At 34.6% G+C, this 27,472-nt stretch overlaps 1 protein-coding gene across 1 annotated transcript in view; it reads left to right on the top strand.

Moving 5' to 3' along the window:
- The window catches only part of LOC145687685 (annulin-like), a 172,884-nt gene that overhangs the window by 139,613 nt on the left and 5,799 nt on the right, over positions 1–27,472 (top strand). Inside the window, exons 9-13 of the mRNA XM_081761145.1 lie at positions 11,270–11,349; positions 16,431–16,575; positions 19,487–19,632; positions 24,280–24,440; positions 26,358–26,497. Of these exons, the coding sequence (XP_081617271.1) occupies positions 11,270–11,349; positions 16,431–16,575; positions 19,487–19,632; positions 24,280–24,440; positions 26,358–26,497 (672 nt within the window). The remainder of the gene's footprint in view (positions 1–11,269; positions 11,350–16,430; positions 16,576–19,486; positions 19,633–24,279; positions 24,441–26,357; positions 26,498–27,472) is intronic.

The following is a 27,472-nucleotide window of genomic DNA, read 5'->3' as shown; positions in this document are numbered from 1 at the left end:
AATTATTGTCTATGTATTGTCTAGGTAGGACTACACACAGGATTTGGCTCGTTTGGTTCGACTTGACTCTAATCCGAGTCGAGTTGGAAGATATTTTTCGCGCCGAGTCCAAGAGTAGACCTCAAAGATGTCTGTTTCGAGTCGAGTCGAGTTTCAAAGAAAAGTCGTTCGTGCCCATCCCTACTAATGAGAGCTTAATCGGAGTTAAGCGAAATTGAAAGTCTCACTATTTATCTAAGCGACCCCGAAAACTATGAATCTAATATCGATCATTTTCTAGCAATCTTTTATATGTATCCCCCTCCCATTCACCATAGGTAACCCGACAGCACTCTTTTTGAAACTATAAGAAATGTGGTTAAAATTACTCTAGGCCAGTGGTTCTCAATCTAATTCCTATCACGATCCCCTTTTATCACACGCTCTTGCCAGCGACCCTTTTATAATTTGTTTTATAATAAGCTTGTGTGGGATTTTTAACATACCTACTTCTATAATAGTAGAATCCATTTTTTTGGTTTATAGTGAACAGTGCCATGGAAAAACATTGCCCGGGGCGAGAGTATAGTACGATGTCACCGTATATATGAGTGACGTCGACAGACTAGCTACGAAGCGCCACCATGGTTGGCACGAAGCTCAATAACATTTTCAAAATAAACCCTACCTTTCCTTAATTTTGAGCACATTTTATTACGTTTTCCTTCTATTTTACACATGTGCACATGCACTTTCCTAACATGAGTAACACACTTCCTCCGAAATGTGTGGCCCCTTTTTTAGGCGTCCGGCACTGACAGTGGATACAGTAACTGTAATATCTATATTCCCAACGACGAAGGTGATGGTTCAAGATGGATGTTAAACTCCTTCATTGAAGAGGCCATTAACGTATCCGATCTAAGCCCACAACTTCTTGACCAAATAATAGAATGATCATGCGACAAGTCTTTGCAACTGGTTTTCTGTAACGAAGACTTGGACAAGTTCTGCCTGATGAGGAGAGAAGAATATCCTGGTCTGGTGATTGCTGCTTTAAAAGTAATAATTCCATTTGCTATATCGTACTTGTGCGAAAGTGTTTTTTTTTATGGTAAACATTAAAACAAAGATAAGAAATCGCTTATCAGTTGAAAATGGCTTGATAATGTTCGTCATGAAGATTGAACCGGGCATTGCTGCACTAGTGAAATTACACCATGCTTAGGTATCTCATTAGGTTTTAATTTTAATTGTATTTCAATGTGCAGGTTTTGTTTCATGTGTATTTTTCTAGTATTTCTATATACAGTTCTCATTAGTTTTATATCATACCTCTTTGATTTAAATTCATTTTTAAACAACTCTACTAACTAACTAACTCTATGGCCTATGGAACCCGGAGGTTCAATGCCGCGTTCACAAAAGCTCTACACTGACTTCTATCCTTAGCCAATTGGATCCAGTTTCTAATTTGTATTCTTATCTCAGCGAGATCCATCTTAATATTCTACTCCCATCTGCGCCTAGGTCTTCCTAATGGTCGTTTTCCGTTTGGTCTTCCTGTCAAGACTTTGAAAGCGTTTCTACTTTCTTCCATTCTAGCTACATGACCTGCCCACCTAAGCCTCCTAGACTTGACGACCCTAACAATGTTGGGTAACCGTATAAATTATGTAGTTCCTCGTTATGAAGTTTCCGCCATTCCCCATTCCCGTTCCTCTTGGGTCCGAATATTCGTCTAAGGATCTTGTTCTCAAATACTTTCAGTCTATGTTCTTCCCTCAGAGTAAGTGACCATGTTTCGCAACCATACAGAACAACAGGCATGATTATCGTTTTGTATATTTTAAGCTTCAAATTTCTCGACAGAATTCGCGACGACAAGATACTTTGAACCGAATAGTAACACGAATTCTACACCCTTTGAAAATGTTCAGTAGACTTATTTTTTATTGTTCTTTACAGTGTGTATAAAAAATAAAAGTATGCCTATCAGAACAAAATTAAAAATAATATTTAAAAATAATTTCTGGTATTAGATTCTAACTATATTTATCTCTTCCGCCTATCTTCGCGATCCCCTAGGGGCCGCGACTCCCAGGTTGAGAAACCCTGCTCTAGGCACACATGAGTTATGATGGAACATACATACATACACTTTTATATGTATAAATGCAGATAAGAGAGAGTTGAGAGAGAGCGATTAAGGAATTACCGCTCTCAATCTCTTCACTTTACTTTTGCGATTCGTGAATTTCTTACGTGACAGTTTGGGGCTAGCTAGTTTTTTTTGTCTTGAACCACGATCCGATTTTCGATATGCTCGACCTAAATGCTGTAATGCGAATATTGAGAAGTTATCTGCGATGAAAGTAGCTGCAAATAAATACATTACATAACTTATTTATTGCTATTACACGATTTTTTAAATTTGTATTCAATATTCACACATAACACACCGACGTTCTGTGAATACCTCAGATGTTATATTTTAAAGATAAGAATTACTTATGTCGTGAAATGATATGAATATATATATTCAACTCATATATACAAGTGATGGTATGAAAATATATATACAACTGATGAATTGTAATGTAACTATTTTACATAATTTTCATGCATTGAGGAAAGTAGAATATCATAAAATAATCTCACCTGAACGGGTATCGAACTCACGATTTAACCACTCGGTGGTGTACCACTGAGCTAACATGACCGCTTTTCGGAATCTGCTTCTGAAATATAACTGAGCTCATACGTAAATGCTCTTTTCCGTATGGAAATCACAATGACGAAACGAGAGTGTGAATACATATTCTCGAAATATTGTATCATTAAGTATTTCAATCAATGTTACTTTTTTCTACACTTAATACCATTTCAACATGTCTTATTATATTTAACAGAAGGAAAAACATATCTGTACATCTTTTCCCGATTACTAAGGTTGGCTTTGGAGGTTCGAACCAACAGCTTTAGTTTACTGTTTTCCGAAGATACCCGAAGTTGGACTTCGAAAGTGTTCGTCTCAAAACAGCTATCATCATATCGCTCAATCTGTTTGGTATATGGTATATGTTTTTATACGTGTAAAGTCAGTATAACAATTCATTCTTTAAACAGCTTTTCGTATGTATTAATATTTCTTTATAAAAACTGTTTTTAATATTATTATTACGGCGCACCATTTTCAGATTTCTTTCGCGAGTCGTTGATCAAGTCGTTCGCCACCAGCGTTGCCAGACTCACAGCTCGGAATTATTCCAAAACCTGATCGAACTTATGCTAGATTCGGTCAAATTATGCTAGATCCTCATAATTACTAATTCAGGAGTTTTAAAAAAAGGAAGTTGAGATACGATAACGTAACTTAAAATACACAGAGAGCAAGAATGCATGGATAGAACTCAATACTTCACGCACCAAAATTTTAACTCAACTAAATTACTGCAGTCGTTGTCAGACTCAATGGCGTATATATCGTATAAATGAATGCAAAGTTTTTCTTTACATATTTTGAAAGAAAATTACTTCGCAGCATAAGCGGAGTTGGGAATCATCTGCTGGGGGGGGGGGGCAGATTTTTGGTCGGTCTCGGAGCTGTCATTTCAGGAATAAATATGATCATGAAGTCAGAAATAAAGATGGTGAAGTTGCCAAAAAGTTGGGGGGAGAATGGCCCCCATAGCTCCGCCCATGCCTCGGAGTTAAAGGATTAGAAAACCCTGGGTGGAGCCACAAAAAAAAAGCCCAAAGCCGTTCCGAACTTACTTCGGAAAATAAGACTGCCTGCATGGTTTACCGAGTGTATGAATCAATGGAAGAGGATACATTTCTGCCGTTCTTTTTCTTCCCACGACCAACTTCTTTCTCATCTCCAGGTTTTACGGCTTTTTGATAACTTGCTGAAATTGTGCTAGATTTGGGCAGGATGCTAAAAGCAAGATGCTAGATGCTAGAGACATGCAAATTATGCTAGATCTAGCATCATTATGCTAGATCTGGCAACGCTGTTCCCCACAATAGGCGTGTCGTGCAAGTAACCAATCACACGCCAGGTACTAGCTTTTACCTTATGCTTCCTTCTCACAGCTCAGAACATTAGTAACTATGGATAGACGTACAGCAGTAATTACTTTATGGGAGTTGGAAGGTTATTCTGCAACTGCAGCTAGCAGGCGAGTAGGTGTCCCGGCCTCTACAGGAAGGCGATGGATTCGGAAATATGGTGTTACAGGTCAGACTGGTAATTTACGATCTCCTGGTCGTCCGCATGTGTCAACCGAAGCCCAAGATGCGAGATTAGTAAACGAAGCCCGGTTAGACCCACTAAGGACGTCTGGACAGCTAAGGGGAGCTTCTCTCTTTCCTGGTAGTAAGCATACAGCTCTGCGAAGGCTTCGTCATGCTGGGTTACGTGGCCGTGTTGCTGCCGTGAAGGAAAAACTCTCAGACGACCACAAAATTTACCGTCTCGCGTTTGCACAGGCGAATGTGGGTCTCAATTGGGAAAACGTAGTTTTCTCAGATGAATCCATATTCACAACATCAAAGGAGGGACGCCGTTTTGTGTATCGTCCGAGAGGCACCCGATATGACCATGGATATGTGGCTGCTTGCAATCGCAGTGGCCATGTATCTATTTTATGTTGGGGTTGGATTTCCAGTCGCGGAGCAGGACAGCTTCATAGAATTGAAGGACATCTGGACAATGCTCAGTACTTAGACATTATCAGTAATATCATGGTGCCATCTGTACGAGTATTTCAGCCTGATGGTATAATTCAGTTCCAGCAATACCAGTCGCCAATACATACTTCCCATGTGGTTCATGAATGGTTCGCAGGGCACCCTGAGATTGATTTAATCGACTGGCCGCCTCGTGGAGCAGACCTCAATCTCATGGAAAATATGTGGGCAGAAGTGAAGCGTACTCTAAGGGAAAGTTGGCCTGAGGCAGATCCACCAAGAACTCAGGATGACCTGTGGCATCTTGTTTCCGAAGCATGGCTGGAGGTAGGGGAAGGAGATAGATTTGTCACCCATGTAATAGATTCCATGCCCAGAAGAATGGGGCGTGTAATAAATTCAGAAGGGTCTTGGACACAATATTAATGCCCCCCCTTAACTCGCGAAAAAAGCCCTTTTCAGGGCTACCTAAACGCTTCTGAAAATATTTCTAGAAGTAAACCACTCCTTGTATCCGATTTCTGTGCAATCCTACTAACAAAAGAATGATAATTAGCTGTAGGCTTTGAACTCAATACCTCTTCAGTGGCAAGTCCGTACTCTACCAGTGAACTAACATGAACACGCAAACCCAACCTGAAGAAACACGACTTTCAATTTCTGGTATTCGATGACAATGATGCTCATATACTTTGCAAATGTTGTATTCAACTTGGGATATTCCGCAACACACACACACACATAAACAAAGCGAAAGAGAGAGAGAGAGAGAGAGAGAGAGATGAATACACAAAAGCATATTCAACGTATTCGAATGAGACTCTAAGTAACGACATTCCGTTCTAAAGAGAATTTGTGTTTCTTCCCGTGACGTTAAGGGGATCGGGAAAAGTTGTGTCTTGAAGCAGGATACGACTTTGGATACTCTGTTTATACACTTTCTATATCCGTAGGAATATATTGTATTTCACGAATATAAATAACATACTGTAATGAGAATATTGAGAAGTTAAATCTGTATGACAAATAGCTGCAAATAAATACACTACATAACTTATTTATTGCTATTAAACGATTTTCCTAACTTGTATTTAACATTATCATATATTATACCGACCTACTGTGAAAATTATCTCAGATGTTATATTTTAAACATAATACTTACTATGTTCTGCAATTATTATGTTATATATAAACAACTTGTGTATTTTAATGTAATTATTTTATATAATTTTTCATGCATTGCGGAAAATATAATTTTAAAAAAAAGTATTGGCCCAGACGAGAATCGAACTCTCAACCGTATGATTTGAAAGCCGACAGCTTACCAATGAGCTAACACAAGGACTTCTAGAACTAAGCTTCTAGCGATGTATAACGGATCTCATGATAATTATGACATTCATATCCATTACAAACGCAGTTTCTGTTCTACTTTGAGTTTTATTTTAGTACTCAGGCGATAATTATGTTCTATTTCTTAATTTTGAGCATTCTTTTACATATGGAAAGATTCTTTAACGTATTTAAATGTTCCATTACGTATAGAGAGCTAAATGACAAACAAGCATGTGCTCACATTAATAAAAACGTTTCGAAATATTGTATCATTTAGTATTTCAATCAATGTTGCTTTTTTAAACACTTGGTAACAAGTCTTATTATATTTAAAAGAAGAAAAACACATCTGCAAACTTTTACCCTTTTGCAAAGGCTGGCTTGGAGGTTCGAACCTGGCTTACTTTTTCCCGAAGATACCCGAAGCTGGACTTTGAAAATTTTTGCCTCAAAACACCAATAAAGAATGCGCTCAACCTTTTTGAGACAAGGTGTACATACATACAATTTTAAAATAAACAAAACACTAATGTTGGTAAATGACTACAATAGGTCGTTTAAAAATATATATATTACTCACTTTAATACAGAGTTTCTTTTTTTCTTTTTAACTAGGCTGGATACTTGCGAGCTTCACAGTCGAAAGTCTATGTACTCAACTTTTGGAAATTGTGCAAATAGTAAACTTGGTAGATTAATTTAGTAATAGAAGTAATAACACCTCGCGCATTATGCAGAGTCGTTTTGACGTATGATTAGCGTAATACTAAAGGCCTGACTACTGCAGGAAACATATGTTAGTCGAACTGTTTTTAGAATGGCACTAATCACAAGTCAAAACGACTCTGCATAAGGCCCCTCGTGCCTAAATTCAGCATGACTCGTGCGGCGGAAAATGAAATGACCATTTTCCTGGAGGTTTTCAAACATAATATTCTCTTTTGTCTTTTAAGTCTCTCTCCCTATACGTTCGCTCAATTTTTTAGAGCATTTTTTCTCTCTCTCTTCTTATTCGACTTACGTAGCCTTAGTTTGGCAGAGGGATAGGCAAATTTTATTGGTATATATTCTGATGGATTGAGGATATCCCCATTAATCTATATCGGAATTCTGGTATTTTTACTATGATGCAATGGTCATAAAACATACTGGCTGCATGCCACAAAAGCTTGTGTTTATCACTTTGTAGATATAGGAATTATAGGCTATCTATGTATCCATCTGTTTATATGTCTAAGAGGTTAGGAAGCTAAAACACGATTTTGGCAAAATCTATTTCAGTGTAACTATTTAAATTCGGTCTCAGAGGAGTCCAAAGAACTCAAAACATTAGGGAGTCACAGACTTGCGCACACTTGTCTTCTTTATCAGCAAATGCCAGATAAGAGGTTGATTGACAGTATCTTTGGCCAGGATTGCGCACAGGATCGGGAATCGACGTTGCCACCGCGCCCCCTTGCATTGATCAAGTATAACATTCTAGTTTATGGGGGGGTGGCTCAGTGGTAGAGCGTTCATCTCCGGTGCTTGAAGTCCCTGGTTCGATCCCAGCCAGCGCCGTGTGGACTATGTGGTGGACAAACACCGTGCTCATGGGTTTTCTCGGGGTTCACCCGTTTCCTCCCACTTTCTTCATTCCACCATTTCACTCATTTCTCATTATCACCGTCTCCTTTAGCCTAACCGGCATAACCGTGGGACATTAAACTTAACGATTTCATTTCATTTCATTCTAGTTTATGGGTTTATTTGCTTCGGCTCTTCCCAGCTTAAGATGTAAGTATAACACATTAAAAACAAATAATAAAGAAACTAAGCCTATCTGAAAGATAACAATAAGAAATGATATAAAATGCAGTACGGTACTGTACGGTACTGTACGAGCCTGATCAGTACGGTACTGTATACCTACTTTTGGGATATCCTGTAAACATCTAAGTTTGGCAACGTTGTAAAAAAAACTGTGCGCAAACCTGGATTTTTGGATCTTGATCTGTATAACTGAAAAGTGTGCGCAATCTTGGATCTCAAGTGTGCGCAAGTCTGTTGCACCCAAACATTAATGGAATGAAATTTAAATTAAGTCTATGTGAGTGAGCATGCAATAGGCAGGGGCGTACGCAGGGGGTGGGTCCTGGGGGTCCGGACTCCCCCCCCTCGAAATCCCGATTTTTTTTTTTTTTTTTGTAAATGTAGTCTATTTTTAGGGGCAATTTTAGAAATTTTTATATAATTTAGCCTCAAATTGTATTTGCACCCCTCGAAACGCTTTAGACCTCTCCCGAAATAAATTCCTGTATATGTCCCTGGCAATAGGAGATAGCTTCCGAAAGTTCTATTGGAGTGATTTAAGCTTGGATGACAATGAAGACCAATAACATCATTCGGTTTTTGTAAATTACGAATTGAAGCTAATCCCCGAAGCTGATCAACGGAATACGACATGTGAAGTGGTAGAGAAAATAAGCATTGATTATTCGGCAGCAGCATGGCATTTAAAGATACTAGAAAAGATGAAAAGACGGATAAATTGACCGAAGATCAAATAAATCGAAGCTTTGAATCTGCTCAACTTCTGCTACTTCTGCGCTGCGAAAGTGATTCATTTTTCGAACATATTCACGCAATCAAGAAAACTAAATCTTGTACGGCAACCGACATATTTTTATCACTGTTGGGATGAAGTTGTACATCTCCAGTTGACTTTCATGTAGGATTACCATATTTTCAAATATGAAAATGTGAGTATTTGAACAAATGACTTTTTGTGACATATTTTCTACAACCTTCAACTTTCTTTTCTGTCTTGGATACTATCAAGGGCGCCCATCAGGGGAACAAGGTGGGGCGCTCGCCCTCCTAGAGGAAATTGTACTTCAGAATGTCGAAAATCCAATAGAATTTTTACCAGGGGCGGATCCAGGGGGGATCAGGCCATCGCCCTCCCCCAGAAGCGGGAACTTTCTTGTTTTATATATATAAATAAAAGTCATCCCAAAGTTTGGAGCCCTTAAAAATAGCAGTATGACAACCACCACCCCCAGAAGTCGGTCCTGGATCCGCCCCTGATTTTTACATTAGTTACAGCAAAATTTGAAACTATTTTTGAAACGTCGCTTATACTTGACCCCCTTGGAAACCACAACATGGGCGCCCGGTACTTTCTAATCATCTGTGTATGTTATTGTGTTCCAAGTTACATATACATCTTAATATCAATTTTATAATGCTATTATTGAAGTTACTTCTCTCATCTATCCACTGAACATTTTTGAACCTGTTTTTATAATTCGAGTATAATCATAATCAATATTGAAACAAGAATTCTTCTGACCTAAGCCCTAATTCTACCAAGGATAATAATAATACAAATCTAATTAAATATATTGATCTGAATGTTTTGGATGTAAATTAGCAATGTCCCAGACTCGTATTTTCAGTCGCCATGGCGACTTGGCTTCCGGGAGTTTTCAAGCCCTAGTTATAACTTTAATATTCCAACACAAGCACTAAGAACATTTTGTTTATACACAACCGACGAGATGTCATTCTATTCCTACTAAAAACTCATATATACTCGTGGTGCAGGTGTAATGTAGCACACGTATCGATCAGTGTTTCTTCCAGACATGTTTTTGGGAGGGCACTGCCCCCCCCCCCGGAGCTTTGAGAGTGCTCCCCGGAGGACACCAAAATAATACGTCTATAATATTTAGAATAGAATCAGCAGTCCCCCCCAAGAATATTAAGAGTGCTCCCGGGAACATTTTTTCTGAAAGAGCGACTGGTATCGATACAATCGGATTGCAGGACTGAAGAAACGGCTATTTATATTAGACAGTAAATTGCAAATTAAGTAGAATATTCGATCGTACTAGGAAGAAGAAAGAAGTTCGATATACGTACACAATAAGCAGAACAACTACCTATTTTGTCTTCTGTTACTTGGGTATTCGATGATCTTTAAAATACAAAGATGCATTTTCATATTATATCTAGTTTACAGAGCATTTTTATTAAAAAATGAACATAATTGAAGACCTGGGGGGGGGGGAATAATGATATCCCACACTGACATGATTTTGAGATACACGGCATTGAATGTTTGGGTACGTATTGAACACTATTGAGAAACCTGTAAGGAATTGGACATATCTCTGTCATCTGTTGACCAAACTCGGTAATTCTTCGAGGGATAACAGAGCCACCGGCTTCAAGCAGCATAAGCTGTTTCACTCATTTTTCACGATTTTGAGGGTTGTCATTATTTTCCCCCGAGATCTTCAATTTTGTTTTCGAGAATCGAGACGAGACGAATTTTATATACTTCTTGTCTCGTCTCGTCTCGAAATGAGAAAAGAATTGTTATGTTTCTCGTCTCGTCCCAAATTTGGAAATGCACTTATCGTTTCGTTTCGTTTTCGTCAAAAATTTCTTGTCTCGTGGGCAACACTAATTTCAATGTCATCATCATCATCATAGGTATTCTGCCTTTATTGGCAGGTCACTTGCCGCAGCTGAGAAGCTTCCATGCTCCACGGTCCTCCGCTAACTTCTTCGTCTTCGCGTATGATCTTTCTGTTTTTATATCATCCATTAACTGTAGTCTCCTTTGCCCCCTCCCTCTCTTTCCCGCCACCATACCCTCTAGGACATCCCTCATGATACAATCTCTTCTTAGGCAATGTCCCAACCAGTTTCTCTTCCTCTTCCTAATAATATCTAAAAGTGTTCTTTTCTCACCCACCATTTCTAACACTCTCTCTTTCGTTTTGCTGTATAGTACATTTTAATGATAAAACACCCTTATTAGCGAAAATAAATAAGCGGTTACAATATAATACTGATTATTTCAATGTAGACAGCTATAAATAAACAGTATTATATTGTAACCGCTTATTTATTTTCGCTAATAAGGGTGTTTTTATCATTAAAATGTACTATACAGGTAATTATTTTTACAACTACTATTAAAACTAGTACTAGCCTACTATAATATTATTATAATAACATTCTAAGTTTAAATGTTAGACGAGACACCACCACTTTGAATATTAAAAGAAATGATAAAAGAATATTTATGTCATAAGCAAAATAGATTCTTCATTTGATGTTAAAAAATAACTCGTAGTTGCATATTGTTCTTTCATAATTTATTTGCACTCGGTAGTGTGGTAGTTATTGAGACTGAATTGAAAAATAACATTCATAGAACCTCATATTCTACGCCTACTCATTCAATTCTTTTCTCTTTTAGGATTGGCCAATTTATCAGCACAAAAGCAATTGGAAGTAATGAGAGGGCAGATATAACAGAAAACTACAAATATCCAGACAGTAAGTTTTCCAAAACAATTTTATTCTTTGTGGCGAATTAACAAACGGAGTTTGTTAAAGGAAACGAATTACAAAATGTTTTTCTATTAGTCTAAATAGAGCTTTGTGAGCTGAAATAAAATTACTTCAGTGTACAAAATTTCACTGATATAAAGAAACTTAGTCTAAATTGGCCACACTTAGTTTCACAAGAATTATTTAATTAATTACTATATATACGAGTATATACAGTGTAATCCACAACTTTATTTCAATTTTTATTGGAGTATAAATAATTCTGAGGAAAAATTGGCACTTTTGCACACTTCTCCCTAATCATGGCCTCCATGGTTACCATATACTGATTATATGCATGTCTGTGTGTACATCTTCTCTTTAAAATATTAATCAGAGAAAAATATAGAACGGGATTAAGTCTGGCTTCGTCTGACTACGGAATCTTATTCAAAATGTCCCCTTTCATTCACGCTAGCATGTATTCAATGAACTCTTTTCTGGTGTCACGATTCTTCAATGTCAGTGCTTGGACAAGGTTTGGTTTTGTATGGTCGCCACTGTAGCTTTTTCATAATAAACAATAGAACACACGAAATTCACGATGGTATTGCCTTAGGAACTTCGAACAAACGACGCAATAGAGACAGCTTAGTCTGTTTAGTCTTCGGATGCCTGGCATCTTTGTGTTGAATAATCGAAACATCGAGCAGCAAAGTCGCATAGAGTCTCTTATTTGTTTCCACATCCAGTGTCGTTTAGGCTCGTCTCCGCCATCTTTGAACATTTACCGGCAATTGTCACACATGCATCCTTGTTGCAATCCGAGCAGAGTCAGAAACGGAGAGTTTTATGCCCATTTTGGCTGTTCTTAATTAACCCTGCAACAAACAAATATCTTACGGTTATGCAGAAAAATTAATTTCGTTTTACCATTGACTTTTTTTTACTTCGTTTTACTTAACGTCGTTAGCAACAGAACTAAATGGGAATAGAAAATGGAGATACAATACGTATACGATGGATCACGCAGTGCATGAGGGGGTATCAAAAAGATTCAAGACTAGTTCTATGTACAAGAAAATACTTTATTTATTATCACACTAACACCTTCCAATATAAGGTTCTGAGCATTTCCACCAATTTTGCAGTACGTTTTTGAAATCTTCCAGAAGCATGCCGATTGCTTTCTGCGATTCGTAATGGTGTAAACACGGCTACCCCTGAGCTGAAACTTCATATTCGAGAAGTAATTGTGCATGTAGAAATGAGAGCATGTTTCTAGCGAGAAACCCACTGTGAGGAGACCTCGATGACGGAGTGTCTTGTTGTTGTGGACAAAATAATATTTAACGTGCTAAAGGTGCGGTTACGGGTTACTTTCCCACGATGCCTTTCTCAGACGTCCTAAAACGTGGCGATATAACTCGATATTGGCATTCAAATTGTCTCGCGAATGTCACGAAAGACGATAAACATCGGTTGGTTGAAGTGTTGACCTACTTCATCTTTTCGATCGTGGAGATGATGTGCTCTTCCACTGTGATGACTGTTGCTTTGTCTCTGTGGTCGATTTGCCCAGATTAACGCAGAACTTTACGTTCTGTCCTTGTTGCAATTTGATGTCCATGAAGAAATCTTAGACGTAGTAACATACGGGGTCAAGGTAGCACCAGTGGCAGAATTTCTGATGAATATAGAACGATATTTCTCAGCACACTTACGTATGAAGGCATTTGCTCTCTCTGTGTGCAACTTTGTACTGGCATCTGTTGGTGAGAACTAGTCATGCAACTTTTTGATAGCACCTCGTATGTAAAATTATATATCTTGTATACCACTTAAATATTTCTAATCGCAGGAAATATGTAGGAACATACATTTTCTTTTAATATTTAGCTAAGTAATAGATATACCTCTTACGCTTTTCTAAACAATGTTTGTGAGATCAATATGTGTATGGTTTTGTTTTTTTGTGCATCAATTGTTATCATAATAAAGTCAGTGGAATGCGTCTCTCTCTCTGTATGTGTGAGTATATATGTTCACTCTTCTACGTATTGTGATAGGCACGATGCCAATGAACTAAATCCAAGTTTTCCACAAAATGCTTTGATTGTTATGTGCACACATACAAGATCGGTATGCGTAAACGAGAGAGAGAAAAAAAGAAAGAAAAAAGACAGGAATAGAGAAGAGAAAGCGACAGAGAGAGCGAGAGAGAGAGAGAGAAAGAAAGAGATAGAGAATATATTATGTAACTACCGACAATAACACTTAGTGGTAGGATTTTGTAAGAAAATACTTTTTTCCACCAATGTAAACGTTTGATTAATTAACATCAATAGAAAACTTTATTTTAATACTGTAGTAGGAAAACGTATGTAAATAAAACCCAGTACGTACATCATCTTTGGTTATTGTTTCAATGTTAGGCTATTATATGCAATTAGCGAATGATCATCATCAAAACACTATTATAATAACATACTTTTTTCATATGTAGAACATTACTAATTTATTGTCAGACTATATACTATATTCCTAATTTAGATATCTTGTCATATATGAATGAATTGTAATATAAATTTACCCTTTTGATCTAAGACATAATATTACGAAAACGTAGCCAATGGTATCCACATATGTAAGTTGATTTTCTTCTTAGTAGCAAAGATTAAAGTTTTACCACTGAGTCACTGTGATTTTTGTAGATTCTCAATTTCTTATTGCCACTGGAAAATACAGATAAAGCAAAGGACAATATAATATAGTATTTTAAAAAAGTACCCTATGTGCGTCTAGTACTTAAAGAAGAAATAATGTGAAATAAAGAAACTAGTGTTCTTAAAATATTGTTTATTCCGTTCTAGTTTGGCTACTTGTCAATTACTTTTTTTTTTTTTTTTTTTTTTTTTTTTTTTTTTACAGCTAGCCGCACACGACTAGCCCCGCCCAGAGGGTCATGCCCTTTATTACTATGTTCTGTATTACGACGTATTTGTTCGCCCTCATCTGTAAATTAATGTGCAAGGCTTGGAGTTAACAAGTTTTGCTTTCCTAAATTGGTGTCGCTTCGCCAATAGTAAAAAGTTTTAAAAGTTTAGTTACTTAAAATATTAATTATAATACCTATGTAAATCACAAAAGTCTGAAAATCTGACTGAAAATCTAATAGTAATATTACCTATCTTGAAATGTGTTAAACGAGACGCATTTAAGATAAAAGTGGAAAAAATGGGGCATTGAAGATTGGCAAGGAACATTCAATGATTAACTGTTTGTTATTGTACTGTGTATATGGAGATAATTAAATACAATTATCCTTTAGCAAATGTACTGTAACAACAACTTAAGTATATACTAAATTCTTCTTAGGAAGCAAGTCACGTAAATAAATAAGACGAAATTCTCATACTTAAATCAATATGACTAAATCGTTGCCAACAAGCTGTGTAAACCTGCTAATTTAGAAAAAAATGAATTCTTTATCCAATTAAATTTTAGGATTTTAAGATTAGAGTAAATACACGATAAATCGAAACAAATGAGAGAGCTTTTCATATACCTTTATTTTTTTCTTTATAACAAACTGACAGTGTCCACAATAATTCAGTTAAATTCAAGGGATGGATATGGATATTGAAACTTCGTCCGAACACAAATTGAACCAATTATCAGAGGGTTATTTGTATCCCCTTCCTGAGTGTGCATTCTTTTCTCGTTCATTATTCAGATAATTTAACTCTCCTGATCCGCTGCTGGGGTTTAAATTATAGCGCTCTCAAAAATGGATGAAATAATATTTAAAGAAATGCACAGATTATCTTATTGTTTTATTAAATGAATTTGTCTTCGAGAAAGTTTCAACATCCATCTTGTACTGTACATGATAGAATTTTATTGTGCATATCATTACTTCATTAAATAATAATAATAATAATAATAATAATAATAATAATAATAATAATAATAATAATAATAATAATAATAATAATAATAATAATAATAATAATAATAATAAAACTCTGAAAGGATAGAAGAAACGTGTTGCCACCTATTGTTGATTAGAACTTCTTTACACGCCTTAAAGAGTTGTCCGTAACAACGACCAATTTAAAATAACGAACTAAAAGCAGTTCAAACTTCCTGACACTCCACTGCACTCCACTTCACGAAGGACTGTAAGTTGACATACCTTTAACTGAGAGATGGATCGACAACACATTTGACCAGATCAATTTGCTTTCAATGCACACAGCTCCCCAATTCCCTCATATTGCTGGGTTAAAACTGAAAGTTTGTGACTGCCACTCTGTCATCTGGAACCATCCGCACTAGTTGTTCAGTTATAGAAGAAAAATCTGTAATATTCGGACAGTGTGTATTAATATTGAAAATACAGTTACTATTAATATGTAATTATAAATTGTAATTATTGTATTTGTAAACAATAATTTGTTTTTATTTCAAATAAATCGATGGTTTTCTCTGATGCTGTCAAGTAACTTAGCCTCTAGTCTGTAGACTATAAGTCATTCAACTTTAAACCATTCATTGTGCAGTGGATTATAGAGCACGTTTCGGTTTAGTAGTGTATGATGCAGAAAATTATTTGAATGTAATGTGTAAACGAAAATAATAATAATAATAATAATAATAATAATAATAATAATAATAATAATAATAATAATAATAATAATAATAATAATAATAATAATAATAATAATAATAATAATAATAATAATAATAAACAAGAGTACTTAAAGGGAGCACGCTGGCTCAGTGGTGAAGCGCTTACCTTTGGTGCATGGGGCACCTGGTTTGATCCCCGGACAGGTAAGTTTGTGGTGGACAACATCGTGTTCATGGGTTTTCTCGGGATACTCCGGTTTCCTCCCACTTTCTCGATCCACCAATTCTGCCATCATCGTTCACTTGCTTTGATCATCGTCTCCCTTAGCCTAAAGGACAATTCGTGGGACGTTAAACTGAAAGATTTTCAAGAGTGCTTAAATAATATAATTTTTACTTTATTTTATTTATTCAATTACTTATTAGTTTGCTTTTTTACTTACTATTTACAGAGAGCCCTGAAGAACGAGCCATTATGTTGAGAGCGCTTCGAAGCAGTGAAAATGTCTTCAGCCGTTATTACCTCAATGAAGAATTTAATGATGTTCACTTTGATTTCGAACTCCGTGATGACATTGTTATTGGTTCACCGTTCAGGTATGAAAATATATCTTACATTTCAACTCGGTTGATAACTTATTGCCATTAGTTGAAATATTATTTCAAGACCAATCATAAGATCAAATGTATCTAACATTTAAGCCTTACCTAACATAGTAGTGTACCGTGTGATTTAAGACTTTTAACTATTCGTTCGAGAAATACAATACAACACTGTCCAGCAGTTTAAATTTAAACAAGTTGTACATCTTAATAAAACCATATAAACAGTTGGTTCTTGAAGTGAAAGATGATAATTTAGTTTCCTTTTAGAAGTGTTGCTGAAATATTGTTATGAACTCACATGCTTTGTCTCAATGGCATAAATAGAAATGTTCAAAATTCTCATCGATATTTCGGGTCAAATTATCGACTGTCTTTCATCAGGTTGGGTTTTAGTTTAAATTATGATAGATATTCGCCGAATCAAACACTAGTGTATTGTGTTTCAATATCCAAGTAGAGAATATTCATTAATATTGACTTAAACAGTCTACTTTTAAGTCCTTTATAAATTAAGTTTTACTAGAAAGACTGTATATAAGGCAGTTTCTACAGAAAATTCTCGTTATTAGTTTGATTACTAGAATATATAGATTCTAATATTTGATGCTTTGCTATTGAAACACAAGTAGTTCAACTCTATCGTATTTAAGCTAAACAACATACCGATAAAAGGCAACAGATATTTTGCTCTAAACATTGATGAGAATCTTAAGGAAAAATATTGATATTGACATCATAAGAACACATCCAGGTCAATATTATTCTATATAATTTGATGTATGTTCTTTATGTTCAATTAACAAGGGTATGTTTAATGTGTTTTGTAACATCATATTAAAATATTTGTTGGAATTTTCGAGTAAATTAAGAATTGTAGAGAAACATAATGGTAAAAAGAAAACTGCGGTGTTTCAGAAAGACTTATGCGTAATAAAAAAAAAAAAAATTCTTACCATGAAAATTCATGCTATACCAGAACCAATGCAGCTATTACAGTGAAACAGATCCCGAAATATACACTAACCTTTCAATTTGATAATAGCAAGACAACAGTGTACAGTAGTATTAGTGAAGTACCATATAACAAAATTATTAATTTTAAACGTTATCGTTTTAAACTGGCATCAATTGGCATAAAGAGGAAAGTAACATAAATTTTAGTAAACTTCTTCTCCTTCTTCTTCCTGTTCCCACATTTCTAAAATAGGCCTACGCATTGATATTATCGTTATATGTGCCATCAAGAAGAACTTTTAAACTAATATTTATTTTAATTTTTACTCTTTATCACTCCCACTCATAACTTTACAAGTATTATTAGGAATATCCTTAGTGTCTTCGTAAGCTTTTAACAGTAAATTTGCTGACGGTTCTAAATAAAGTGTATGGAAATAACATAATTCTAATTACATTCAGAGTTTTGAAAGAACATTTATAAATACAATCATACATAATTTTGGAAATGTCCATTTTGAATATGTGTCTGATTGTTTAATCTAATATTTACTTTCTAAAGTAATTAATACGTTGATTTACATCGCTATGTGGAACCAGTATAAACAGTTGAATCATCAAAACTACCTTTTTTTAAATAAAAATCATTGTTATGTATCTAATTAAATTCGACACTATATATATGAGCATAACTATGCAAAATGAAAGGAATTGACGTGAGATTTCATTGTGACAAGAAAAACACAAATAGCGAAAGCTTTTAACCACCGTAGACATTGCCAAGGAAACTTATCATCATAAGATTTCAGAGGCAAGATTGCTGAAGTGTTAGAGAATATACCAAGTGAATGATGTGAGAAAATGGTATTAACATTAAAATAAAAATAGAAAAAAAATTTAAAAAATTAAAAAATTACGTTGGATGATGCTCACTAAGTTACATAAAAGTTCTATAAAGAAGTTGGTGATTAACCTAGCATTGTTCATGCTCTGTAAAACCACGGTTGAAATGTGATGAATACAACAAACAAGAATGATAATAAAGTATATGTTAATTCTACCATGACGCTAAATAACCCTAAGGTTGCTAGATTTTGTGACTGATAATCTCCCGTGATGCTTCTCCTAAGTTCCCCTTCTTTTCTTACGAAAAAAAGAAAACAAAACATATCTGAAATAGTATCTTTAAACTTATATTTTGGATGGGTAATTTACATGATCCAAATAACATCCACGAGTTGAACTTTTCCTCATGACTAAATGAGAAAATTCGATTTCAATTTCCAGAGAGACTGTTTGGGGTTCAGATTTTATTCAAAGTTGTATGTTTATATCTTGTATTTAAGAGAAACGTTGAAAAATCAAAGAGTGAAACAAACCGAGAAATAGATAATCACCCGCGTTTTTGTAGCAACATAGATATTATATTTTTACATGAGCCTAGCGAAGTCATGGTAGCATTTGGTACTTCAACACAAAATTAAACCATGATACATGGAAGTATTAATTTATTATACATATATACACGAACTGGAGTCAAAATGCGAAATCCTGAAGGGATGAGAAAGAATTTCCTCCACATAATATCTTTGGAAGAAAATTCCCCCTCACTAAAAACTTATGGGGAGGGGAATATATGAAATGATACTATTGTCAAAAGCTTGCAAATTAATTTCAGTAATTCATATTCAAATATATTAGCATATATTTCAAATGTATACCTAATTAATGGGCAAACTAGTGTTTAACGATATCTCTAATCTTACGTAATTTAATAATTATGGATGATCAAATATGTGAACTCTCTGTGTCGAAATATTCCAGTGCAAACAGTTTTTTTTTTTTTTTTTTAACTGCTGTCTCCTCCCTACTTTAACTGTTATGATTTCGCACTCTGAATACTGTGATGATAAGATAATAACCTGAAAGCAATCTTACCTTTTTTTAGCGTGGTGGTTGTGATTAAGAACAGAAATCCTGACACAGATCATACAGTAACTGTTCAGCTGCGAGCGGATACCATGCTCTACACTGGACGAGACAAGAAGGAGGTTAAAACTGAAAAGGCTGAAAAACTGGTGAAAGCAGGGAAAGGTAATATACAAATATGAACTTCTAGTAAATATTATACTGGTGTCGTAGAGTTCTACGTTATAATAAGTAGTTATAAATTATAAGACATACGTTAAATGCAAACATTTAATCAAAATGAATTAAAATAAAGATATTGAAAGACAAGAAATCAAAATAAAGATATGGAAGTTATATTCTTAAGTGGATACTATGCATAAATCATACTAAAAAATACACAAACTATTCGATCGTCAATAGATATCAGGAGAGGTAAATAGAAAAATAGAGAAATAGAAAAATAGAAAACGAACATAATCTATTAGTCTAATACCCTACATATTAGCACTGTGCAACATTCTACCCTGCGCTAACGAATAGCTAGAATACCAGACTAACTTTCCTGTATCTATACCATTCACTTGTTTCTTTCTTGAGTTGAGTTGATTTTGAGTTTAATGTCTCTTTCAGCTTCGAGGCTATATGAAACGGGACTTACTAATTAACGTGGAATCCGAACCATATGAGCTCCCGCCGGGAAGCGAACCCGGGTTTCCCACACCAAAGGCGCGTACGCTAACCACTTAGCCACAAAGGAGCTCTTGTTTCTTTCTTTCTATGCTTTGAGAATGATATCTATTGATGATAGAATGATTTGTTAATGTAAGAAATATTTTACTAGGTTATTTTAAAATTCTTTTATCCTATTAGAGTTCCGAGCTTGATTGATGGAACTGAATGTTCGAAGAAAGCGTGGATTTTACAAGTATTTATACAGTGAAGCTCTAACACTTCTTACCACAAATAATTTCTCATAACATCACAGATAATATGATCTTTTCCCTCTTTCCTTTTTCGTTCATATCCATTTTTAAACCTCTTTTTCACAATCTGTATTTAATACATATATGCGAATATGATACAAGATTGAAACCGAAAGTTCATCTCTACCAACCAAGCTTGCAGGATCAGCTTGGAGTATTTTCATGCATCAAATGCAATATAATATGTACACAGAATCGACTATGTAATAACAAGTGGGAGATAGAAATTCTGTTAATTACATAAAGAAGTACATGCGAATTCTACTAAATGTAATGCTGTAATCATCGTGTTTCTTGATTTAAAATGATGAAAAGTGTTGTCAGGATATTTTGACGGGGAAAATTCTATTACACTTCAGACTGGCGGTGACGCAGAAAATGCTTCCACGTGTAACAGGATTGCTATTTTCATCTTAACGTACACAACACATTGTAAAATATTCACCTGGTAATACTAATGTTGACATTCAGTTGTATTTCCCTCAAGATCAATGTTTAGGTTCAGAAAAACAAACAGGAAGAAGAGAATTTATTGCTTTGTAATAACAAATGGGGAACACACAATCCAGTGGTGATATAAAGAAGTAAATGTGCACTTAACCATTGATATTGGTTTGCAAGATTATGTTTTTCAGATGAACCCATCTTTGATGTCTTCCTTGTATTTCACATTTCTAACTCAAGAAATCTGACGACTATCGCCGCAGATTTAATTGAATTCACGTTTAATTTTTTGTAATTATATTCTAGTTATTAAGTTTCAGCAGTTTGAATTTCTTACTCTCTTGCCATGTAATAAAATCCACACTTTATCTTTTGTTTCAAAGATGGAGACAAATGACATGTGACAATTATATATATATATATATATATATATATATATATAATTTTACGTTTATTTTGAGTTTACGTATATAAGTTGTAAATCTTTCTTGGTTCTTCTCTATTTCGACGATGAGTCATTTGTGGCTCGGAAGCTCAGCATTTCTGTTTAGTCCTTTTTTGTCTCTCTCTCTCTCTCTCTCTGTGTGTGTGTATGTGTGTGTGTGTGTGTGTGTGTGTGTGTTCATGTACTCTAAACACTAGATTAATTTAATTTTATACATGTATTTGGCAAGTTTCTCACGATGTTGTTGTTGTTTATAAGTTGTAGGCTAAAATATTTCATGTGTGCTTTCCAGTAGGCGAACACCTACAACGAGAATTTTCCTTCGATACTACCGCGGACCACAAGTTAAATCTGGAATTCATAGTAGAAATATGGCCGCAGATATGATGTAGAAAAGGTTGCAACGTATAAAGTAAAAAAATTAAATATATAAATATAGGATGTTGTCTTTTAAAAATTGTTCAGTTTATCAATATGCAAAGTATTGGTTTATCCATTCTTTTGATTGGTACTGTTAAAAATCTTATCAGTTTTATCTCCAGTATTTAATTTTTAAGACGTTCGAATTACCAAAGTTCCATTATATATTTACGCTGTTTGTCTTGTGTCCGTTCGTTCGTCCAGGAAACAATAAATCTTAAGAATTATTTGAGGGTCACCATCAATTTTGGTCACGATGTATAGGATCAGAAGTTAGGAATCAAGTACATTGATGTAGGTTATCCACCGGAGGTGGTAGAAATCAGCCATTCTCTGTTTGAACGTTGAGCGATATAAAGAGAAAACGGTAATAATTAGCGAGAAGAGATTTCTTGCAGTCGAGTAAACGTCCGAAGAATACATTTCATCCCAATCCTTAACGCTCTACTAAGCCCGGAAGTGATTGAAATCCATTAACATTTTCCATTTCAACATTAATCTACATAGAGCGAAAATATCAAAGATAGAGAGAAGCGGTTTCTTGAAATCGACTTAGCGTTCGAAGAATATATACTATCTTCTCTTACAACCCTCTATTCAAACCAGTAGGGACAGAAATCAGCCACTTCCGGTTTTAACGTTGATTATTTTTAAGTCAAAGCTGTAACAGGTAATGAGAAGTGGTTTCCTACAATCAGTGAAGCGTCCCAACAATATATATGACCGTTGTTCTTGCCCAGTTCATCATCTGAACCTACGACTTAGCGCTTGTAAGACGTGTTCTTTGACGATGTAGAGCATTTCGACAACGCGAGCCACCAACAACATGAATTATTTCACTAAGTTGGTAAAAATGTAAGTAAAAATAAAAATACGATTTTGGGAAGCACTGAGAACGACAGAGTTTAAGACAAAGCATATCTAAGATTTTATATTTAAAATGTCACTGGTTACTGAAATTATTAAGGTGACTTTATGGGAGCACTCATAATCAATAGATGTTAGTACGTGACCCCTATCTTTCCAATATAGGAGGGCAACAATATTCAAAATATTTTAATCAAATTGAAGAGATGAGTAATGGAACTTTGTCTGAAGACAAATTGAATCACTACTTAGAGAATGATACGTGTAGTTTTATAATATTCTGTTTCTTCCATAATTGAGAGTGTTTCAGTATTGGAAATGTGTTTCTGGAGAGTAAAATTAGGTGCTCCCAACAATGAAAGAATCATAATATCAAAAAACTGCTAAGATTGTTCCCTGATTATTGACTCAACTTATCTTTGAGGGAAAGTGTGAATATTCCTATCATGAATTTGATTAAATTATTTTGAACATTGTTACTCCTTACAAAATACATTGGAACGATAGGATGTACGTAGTGCCGTCTATTAGTGATAGTCGATACTTTACATTTACTTTAAGTACATGATTTGGGATGTAGTCAATAGGTATGAGTAAATTATAATATCATACCGTACTATTGATTGTCTAGTCCTTGTTCAAACTCTTAAAGAAACGTACAAAAATACAGCTTTAAGATTGATGTAAGAATACTTCAAGACTGTTCATTCTTCAGGTAGAATCGTAAATTGTCAAACTCTTCATGGAGTCCGCTGTTCTGACTAGAGACTTGATCTTGTCTATATTATCAGACGCGTCTACGAATCTATGAAGATGAGTTAGGAGTTAGATTTCTGGGCTTTCGGCATCTAAGGCCATTTAGCCCGTCACGATTTAAGGGATGACGTCTCTCGGCGAGCATACAATCCGGGGAAAGGGAAGGAAGGAAGCGGCCTGGGACCTGTAAGTTAGGTACCACCCCAACATTTGCCTGGTGTGAATGAGGAGAACTCAGGAAAACCTCATTCAGGGTGGCTGGCCTGAAAAAGCGTGTTACACTTTTTCTTCCGAGTGACCACACCGGGAATCGAACCCGGGACCAAAGGCGAAAGTGTTAGCGACTACGCTACGCGGGGCCACTCTATGAAGATGAGTTATGGTACGATGATCAATCCACTCATCAGCCAAAACTGTGTTTTCCTTTTGCTTTTCTCTTTTATGTCTAAATCTTGATCAAATGCTTTGCCTTTCTCAGACTGGAACAGCCAGAGCATATACTTTTGATGTCTCCTAATAAGTTTGGCGTAACGTGTTCTGAATTGCAAAGAATGGTGGATGACATCTGACGGACTTTAAGAAGTAAAAACAAAAGTTATGTGGACCTAGATTTCATAAATATATTTGCGTAGCAAACATGGAACTTTCTACAACTTCTAGATGGTTACGTTGTAGAATTTCGAATGCCTTTTAGTCTTATTACCTAAGGAAATTTTGAAGACATTACTTTACAAACACTTGTCATGGGCAGAGTAGTGTTTTTTAAGTGCTAACAGTAAGTAATTACGAAGATAAATTTTAGAACTAGTATCTAATTATCGCGATATTTCGAAAAATGTGAAAAGTGAAAGCTGATGAGCACCGTTTAGTATTTATTTATTATTAATTCTTTTTTTGTTACATTTTTATCCACAGTGGAGGAGGTGCGAATGGATGTTTCGTATGATGATTACTACTGCAAGCTACAGGACCAATGTGCTTTCCATATTTCCTGTCTTGGAAATGTCCATGGAACAAATTACGAGTATTTTGCTTTGGATGACTTCAGAGTCAGGAAACCTGATATCAAAATTGAGGTATGAAATCTCTCTTATAACACACAAACTTAAAATTTTCATGTGTTTTCTTGCCTACTTTAGAATAAGTTTATGTTAACGACAAGAAATAGTCTTAACAATTGAAAAGTCATTAAGTATACCGTATTAATGACTTCTTTCTTACTCACTGACATTCCTAATTAAGGACCCTGGGTAATTATACTCTGCAAAACCACAAGACTTGAATGATTTGCTGAAGACATTGAACATAATTTTTAAGAACTTAATGCAAATAAAGATTTGTTTTCAAAATTATGTGAATTTGTGTATTGTCGTTGCTTAGAATATATTGCAAACATGAGAATCATATAGCATGTGTAAGGTAGATTACGGTTTTCTTATTTTCCTTCAATAATAAATACAGATTTCTTTACTGCAAATAGCATAATTTTGTTCTCTTCTAGGAGAAACTGACTTTCGGAGAACCATACAGATAGGCGTAATTAATAATGTCATTTAATTTAAAGAAAAATCTTCTAACTTTAGTATATTACACATTTATTCATTTCCAAATATTTTCTTCCCTCCCCTTTTATTGCATAAGAGATCATTTCTTCTTTCTTCCATTAATGTAGACTATAATCTTAACTTTTGCAAGTCAAGAAGAGGATTTAGTAATGTTTTAGCGGAATTAAGTTTGTAGCCTACATTAATGGAGAGAAGAGATAGGAAATGTAATACACCTTTGCAACTTGGTTAGAAACTTTTAGATTACTAAGTTTAGAAGACTACTTCAGCGGAAGAAGTGAAATAATTGGTACATAAATAATATAATACGTACCAGTAAAATGTAATCTTTATATTATTTTACATACTTTCTTAGGAGTTTTCTGTTCCGTCCAGCTATTTTTCACCACTCAATCTGCATATTAACTTCCAAGGCCTCTAATAGATCTCGATATTTTCGTAACGTTTATCTTTTTTGTTCATACAGTACGTTATTAGATTAAAGATATTATATAAGTCTTTTTCACAACACTGTATTCGATGTTTAAAAAAACTACTTTCTCCAGTGACTTAAAATATACTCTTTTTATCTTCTTAAGGTCTTTTTCTTATTCAATTCTTATTCTTGTTTCTGTTTTCCTTTCACATGTATTTTCACCAATAATAATAATACAGACAGTCCTCAAGTTACGTAGATTAGACGTATTATTTGCGTAAGAAATTTCTGATATAAGTATAATTTGCGAACAGTACTTGCATCTGAAGTAAGAAATAGTATTACATTGTAAATTCTATTCGGACAGCCATCTAGTGAATGAAGCATGAACTAATTAGGTTGTCCTGTCTTTAATTACTACTTTTTAACCATCGGCATTGAAAGAATATAAGATTCTGTGCTCTACTTATAAAGCGTATCATGTGATTGATTTTTTCATTGGAATATTACTAAAGGGTTGTTTTATCGATTTTTTTAAAAATACCTGTTTGCTACAAATTTAGATTACGGTAAAAGTGCAAGACTTAGGTAAATTTCGACTTACAGAGAATCTTGGGCAATCTATTTACTTAAGTCGAGGACTGTCTGTACTATCTACATACTAAACAATAGTCATCAGTTCTATTTTCTTTTCTCTAATAGTTGCAATTGTTACAGCTACCTTCCTTCTAATCAGAATATTGCTTCTCAAATTCAGCACAGCTTTTTCTTTCATTTTCTCTAGTATAACTTTAGAAAACAGAAGAAAATTTTCTAATTTAACCTTTTTGATGAAAAGAGTGAGTGAGTATTGAGTATTTATGGTATCGATGTATCCCTAACAAACTGCACATCAACTTCTGAAATAGTTCAAATATTTTCTATTATTGTTGGTACTCGTATACAAACAGAATGCACCTTTTATTTTATTTTAAATAAAAGAATACATGAAAAATTGCTTTCTGATTATACAGACTCAGGGTGAATTAATCCAGGGACAAGAATTTTCAGCCACCGCCTCCTTCACAAATCCTCTGCCAATTCCTCTGAAGAAGGGACTTTTCATCATTGAGGGCCCTGGACTGGGAAGTCCTCTGAAACTCAAAGTCAAAGAGTAAGTTCAATTTTATTTTTATTTATTTATTTATTTTTTTTAAGTTTTATTGGGATCTCTGCATTTATATAGCGTGTAAATGGTGCATGAAAATACAAGATAAATTAAGTTAAAGAACTTTTTCTGACAAGTTCAATAGGAGACACATAGTGTGGGTATTCTATGTGTACAAGATTGTATAATCACTTACCGCAGCATTTTAAAAACATTAAGAACATAAAGGTGTTTAAGAATGAGGTGTTCAAATTTCTTGTAGATAAAGCTTATTATAGCGTTTTTGAATATCTAGAGTGTAAATCTTAAACTAAGTATATATTTAGGTGTATTCTTTACTACTATTATTATGTTATAGATTGTAATCTAATTTTCTTTTAGTTTATTTTATTTTTTACTATTATCTTTGTAATATGATGTACTATTTTCTGACGTATCCTATGTGCTTGGTCTTCTTCAACCTCTGTGTACAGAGAGGATGAAACTAAACTAAACTAAACGTATACATTTATATTCTTTTACAGCGAGTCAATTGTTTGATCAGATTATGTGAGTAGCGGCTGTAATATTTATAGTTAAAACTGCGGGTTCTTATCTATTCGCAAAATATTTAGTACATTATATTATTTGCTGATTCTATGTAGGTATATAAGGCGGACTTTCTAAGGTATAGAATATTGTAGATAGGAAAACAAACTAAATCAATATGTTTTAATAACAACGATTTTTTTATTTTTTTTATTTTTGATACCATGTTGTTTTTTGTTTTTATAAAATATTTTGACGACATTATAATAACAGGTTTTACATTGCCAAAAAAAAATATTCTTAAATTAATTTATATAAAAGATTTATTATCCACAAATAATCCAAACATAATCCGAACCATAGCTTTTCTAATTTAACTCAGTATTCTTTTGCTTAATGTGCATTATTTTTATTATACTTGCTTTAAGCGTAAACAGTAGCGTCATCATAAAT

This window comes from Thermobia domestica, chromosome 1 (genome assembly GCF_964235325.1).
Source record: "Thermobia domestica chromosome 1, izTheDome1.hap1.1, whole genome shotgun sequence".
Taxonomy (NCBI): domain Eukaryota; kingdom Metazoa; phylum Arthropoda; class Insecta; order Zygentoma; family Lepismatidae; genus Thermobia; species Thermobia domestica.
This window is presented reverse-complemented; position numbering and strand designations above follow the sequence as displayed.